Source organism: Centruroides sculpturatus, unplaced genomic scaffold, assembly GCF_000671375.1.
Source record: "Centruroides sculpturatus isolate CEXI.00-Female unplaced genomic scaffold, Cexi_2.0 scaffold4788, whole genome shotgun sequence".
Lineage (NCBI taxonomy): Eukaryota > Metazoa > Arthropoda > Arachnida > Scorpiones > Buthidae > Centruroides > Centruroides sculpturatus.
In genome coordinates this window covers 248-5,772 of record NW_019388884.1, presented here as the reverse complement: position 1 = coordinate 5,772, position 5,525 = coordinate 248, and the positions used below count along the sequence as shown (strand labels likewise).

General features: G+C 26.7%; 1 protein-coding gene across 1 annotated transcript; it reads left to right on the top strand.

Moving 5' to 3' along the window:
* Positions 1–1,802: 1,802 nt before the first annotated feature.
* LOC111617103 lies at positions 1,803–5,276 on the top strand. Its single transcript, XM_023358436.1, has 3 exons — positions 1,803–2,011; positions 4,647–4,873; positions 5,022–5,276. Exons 2-3 carry the CDS (start codon positions 4,679–4,681, stop codon positions 5,247–5,249), a joined length of 423 nt encoding a protein of 140 aa, XP_023214204.1. The 5' UTR covers positions 1,803–2,011; positions 4,647–4,678; the 3' UTR covers positions 5,250–5,276.
* Positions 5,277–5,525: the final 249 nt, after the last annotated feature.

The window sequence follows — 5,525 nt, the reverse complement described above, 5'->3', positions numbered from 1 at the left end:
TGACTCAAAAGTAAATTTTGTACATATTTTACACAGCATTATTAATATTATTTTGGAGATTGCAGGACGTATTAAGTTACTTAAAAATGAAAAATAATTATATCATTTGATTCTAAGATTTATTTTATACCTTAAAAATAATTAATTATATTCCGGGACCGGGAAATGAGAACCCTAGTCCATGCATACAATTTCGTTTCTTATAACTTTCAGTGTCTTCTAGGCGGAATCATTGTAAGTGACCGTTTTAAAATGTAACTTAATTATTACACAATGGCAGGAGTATCTTCAAAATATCAATATAAACGAAAAAAATGCGAAGAAAATAGTGTTTGAAGCAGTGGCNATAAATTTGATTAATTTGTTTAATATTGTAAAAATTAAAATAAATTGCATTAATGTATAGTATTACTCGAAGAAGATATATCATTAAAAGTGCCTAATTTTGTGAAATTTTTGGATGAAAATTCATTAAAATGGAATGGATTTTTATAAACTTTTAAGGAAACTGCTAGAATATAAATAATTCTATGGACATGTTAGAAGCACAGTTAGAAGCACAGCACAGTTTAAATAATTTTATATACAATATCAGAGGATAACCTACTAAACTGAAATATGTAAACTTAACAATTGGCATTTATTTTATAAAAATAAAAATCTCTACAATTATATAAAATTTATCAGAAAAAAATATATTATAGTAGCAAAACTACTTTTTATATGATAATCAGAGGTAAACCACTAAAATTCTATTTAAAAAGTTACCAAAATTTAATTGATTACCGTAGAAAACACCAGAGAGGAAAACATTAAATTAAATTAATTTCTATGAGAGGTAGGGGAAAAACTACTTATTCTATGGAAATATTAGGGAAAAAGCTACTAAAATTAAACTAGTTCTACAGAAAAAGTACCAGAGGGGGGTAAATTAGACTAATTTACATATTAAAAAAAACAATCACGGAAATTTCAGAAGTTAATTAATCAATTTAAATTTTATTTAATAATTTATTTTATAATTTCGTGATGAAAATGATAATAATAAAGATAATTTCAGACATTTTTTTTCCAGTTCGTAACATATATAATTTCATACGTGTGTAATGAAAAAATAATGTACAGCTCACACCCAGTTTGTGGACATTTTGCCAATATTTTTGTTATTTTTATCGAATTTTTTGCAATTAAATCCATCTTTAGAATATTATTTTAATCAGTTTAAACTTAAAAAAATTAATTTTTTCTACAAAATTTTATAATAATCAGTTAACGGCTAGATGATCCCAATTAAGTGAGCAAAGCGTCAAAATTAACGTATTTTTACGTGTTTGACTGTAAATAATGCATTTACTTTACATTCTTAGGATTATTTCTTATAGTTTTAGTATTATATAATTATATTTTAATAAATAATTTTAATATTAAAATGCTATATCATCGTATAGATTTTGTGTGGTTAAATAGTAGTACATAATTTTTAATTTGTATAATAATATTTGGCCTTAGGCCAGATAGTACATTTCTGAAAGTGAAAAATTATTTTTTTTTTCTTTAAATATAAAAATTAAAAATTTTTTTTTCAAAATGACTTTCAGACAAATTAGCTAAAATATTTTATTTGTTTTTAAATTATTGCATTAGTAACATCACCAATTTTATATAAATTAAGCAAATTAGACTTTATATAAATTAGAAATAAATGTTTAACGCTTTTATTGAATTAAGAAATGGAATTTTTTGTGTTTTTATCCCATAAAATTAGATTTTTCGCCGGTGTAAGTGTATAAAATTTACAGAGGAAAGTGCTGTGTGTGTGTATGTAACGAAGTGAAAATTAGAGTAATTTGCAGTTCAAGTTTAATTGCTTTATATTCATTCAGTTTAATTAAAGTATTTAAAGTGAATGAATCGTATGAACGCGGAAAGTTATTCAAAAGATATTCGCGAGTTTACTTCACTCCGAGCGCGTTGTTTTGGACAATGAAAAATCCCCAAAACTTAATTTCAGGTAGGGACAATTTGTTAAATCATATCGTCTCAATCTTTTTATTATTTTTATAGAGAAAATATAATACGGTATGGATAGCAACAGCATGAAAAATAATGCAGCGTAGAAATAGTAATAAGGATAAGAATTTAGTATAGAATGTGAAAAGAATGTAGCATAGAAGTTGTATACAGTAGAAAGTAATGTAGCATTAAAGTTATATAGCATAGAAAACAATGTAGAATAGAAAACGACAGCAAAGAAAGTGATAGCATAGAAAGTAATGCAGCATACAAAATGATATCATAGAAAGTGTTAGCGTAGAAATAAATGCAACATAGAGTGATAACAGAAAGTAAAGTGTTTGCATGAAAAATAACGTAGCACAGAAAGCAATATTAATTAATAATATTAATTAATATTGCTTTATATTAATTAAAGCGTTACAACAAAAATCGTTCAACATAAAAAATAAAAAGTAACANCATTCAAAATACCGAGCATTATTGTAATAGATTATTTATCTACCAATAAGAAAAATAATCTTTAACAACAATGAACAGTTTCTTGAACTGTCTAGATTCTAGAGCAAAATATTCAGTTATTAAAATAAATTCTCGCTTTCTATAATGTTGAGAAGCATTCTAGAAACGTTCTAGATATTAAAGTTGTTTAGATTAATTATAATAGATATCAAATTATAATTTTTTTCTATAATAATAACATATTTATTTTAAGAATTTTATATAATAGTGTTCTATTTTTGATTTTATAATTGAAATTAACATTTAAAAAATTTCTTCTTACCTGTATACAATTTAAAATTCAAAATTATAGATTTTTCAGCTCCTCTGTGTCATTCAAAATTAAATCTCCACAGTTACCTTCTAGTTTCTCCTGTACTTGAATTCGGATCCAGTCTAAAATCTCGTAATTTTATGTAAACATAACACACTTGTAAGACCACTTTAGTACAATTTTAGTATAATTTTTCGATGATTTTGCCGCAAGAATATAATTTTATTTATTTATATATGTATATATCGACTGAGCGATATATCCTTATATAGAATTTTATGAATTATTTATACAGAAGACTGCTACTGTGTACACTTATAAATCTGAAAGTTGCTGATATGCTATCTCTATAATCGTAAAACACGAAGCTACTGCTTGTAAACTGTATTAATAAGTCAATAAAATGTTTTAAATTTCTACCCGCAATCCATATACCATCCAATCCATGGACCATCTAAGTAAATCTAAATGTTTTGTCATAAAAATAAAAAAAAATAAAAAAAATTATAACAGTATATCACAGATAGACATACAGACAGACACAATTAGGTTTTGGTTGCCTACGTTTGGCACGAAGTTAAAAAGAATTAGAAAAATCTAACATATTTTTATACTTTCGAGAAGAAACTTTACTGAAATTTCTAAAACACTGTTTGAAAATTAACATTTCTTTAATAAATTACAAAATTATTCTACTTTAAGACACGTAATTGAAGAGATATTGCAATATATTAGTTGCAACAGTGGTTAATGTTTGTAATGTTTTTAAAATTTTCCATATTTTAGAAACTGATAATTTATTATAGGTTAGCGGATGTTTACTTTATTCTAGAACCTTTAAAAACGCTTTCGTTGTTATAAAATATACACATTTTACTGTAGAACATTCGAGAATTGTCGTTGTAAAAGATGTATATTTTGCTTCAAGATATTCGAGAACTGTCTATTGTTGAAAAAGACGTAGGCCTATATTTCATTCCAGAAATGTTCAATTTTTCACTGTTAAAAGGACGTATATTTCACTCTAGAATATTCAATTTTCCATTGTTGGAAAAGACATCTGTTTCACTCTGAAATATTCAAAGTTTCATTGTTGTAATAGATGTATATTTTACTCTAGAACATTTTATCCATTGTTATAAACAATGTTGTGCTTGGTTTTTCAGATTTTTACTGGTTTGTTTTTGGCTCTGCATTACACAGCAGATAGTATTTCTATCTGCTCTAGTATCTAGTCTCTAGTATTTCTCATATTTGTCGAGATGTAGAAGAAGGGTGGATTTTGCGGAATCTTTATCTTATTGGGCCTAGAGTGTTTTTGTTTGTCTTTTCCAAAGAATAATAGGATCAATAAAAAGAGGTATTAAAATTACAATAATACTTCAGTCAATAATATAGTAATAGCCCGGACAACACGGGAAGAGACAATAAAAACAGAACAGCAGTAACCATTACAGATCAAACATAAAGGGAGACGATCTAGCCCCCAATGCCTCTTCTCCGCATATTAATAATAGTAGTAATAAAATTAATAGCACCCAAAATAGAAAAAACACCAGGCATGTGATGTTTTTTGTAGTTAAAAAGCTTCCATTTATATTAAGACAATACGTAGCAATTGTAACAAAACAATTTATCATTCATAAGATTTTCTAGGAATAAGATTTAATGTTTAAATCATATACCTAGAACTAGGCTATAATTGACACACATCTGTAAATATTTATGCTATTATAAAATAATTTTAATTGTGGAATTCAGTTTTGTCTATGTGACTCGACCAGACATCGATGGACCNTAGTTATTTTTTTATTGTAGATAATAATCTAAACAGATATTTTTAAAAATTCTATTTTAGATTTTTTAAAGAATTTTTGAAAAAATAAAAAAATGTCGTTTCTTCTATCTGGAATTGCTAGCATCACGCTATGGATGACGACGTGGATCTTGTCGTTCGTCGAATGTTTGTTACACTATTTTGTTATAATTCTTGTGGATTCGGCAGAGAAACCGTATCAATTGATCCTTTTACTCTTCTTGCTAATAATTATTTACTATTCTTCAGTTAATTACGATAAAACTGTGGTAAGTGGTCTTTCAAAAACACATTCCTTGCTTATCTTTTATTATTCTTTAGTTATCGGTGCTGCAATGCGATTTCTTCTTTACTTGCTTCTTTCTGCTGATTAAGCAAATTCTTTTAACCTAAATTATTTTCTACCTTTTTCTACAGGATATGACAGAGATAGGTTACGATTATTTACGTCCTAAAGCCAGGAAACGACGTCAGAAATTATCTTTGCTGGTACGAGAAGTTAACGAAACCAGAGATCCTGGTGAACTCCCTCCTGTATATCCTAATGGTTGGATACCTTTAATGGAATCTAGGGATCTTCAAATTGGAAAATCTGCACCTGTAACTGCCTTAGGTAATAGTGAAAATTATTTTTTTAAAAATTAAATTATTATCCTCTCATTCCGTCGCGTCTAGTTGCGTTGTTCGTGTCGCGTCATTGATAAATATGTCACTGAGAGACCTTACTCGATGTTCTTTACTAATAAAGTGTAAAAATTTTTGTAATTAATGTCGAAAAAATTGTAAATCGCGAAAGAATTTGGCCTGTCGAAAGAGTAGTTTGTAATTCAATACTTACACTTCCCTATACATTGCAAAAATTTTTTATTATTTTGTAAATTTAAATTTCTAAAATGGTTCATAAAGCACAGCTAATGAAGT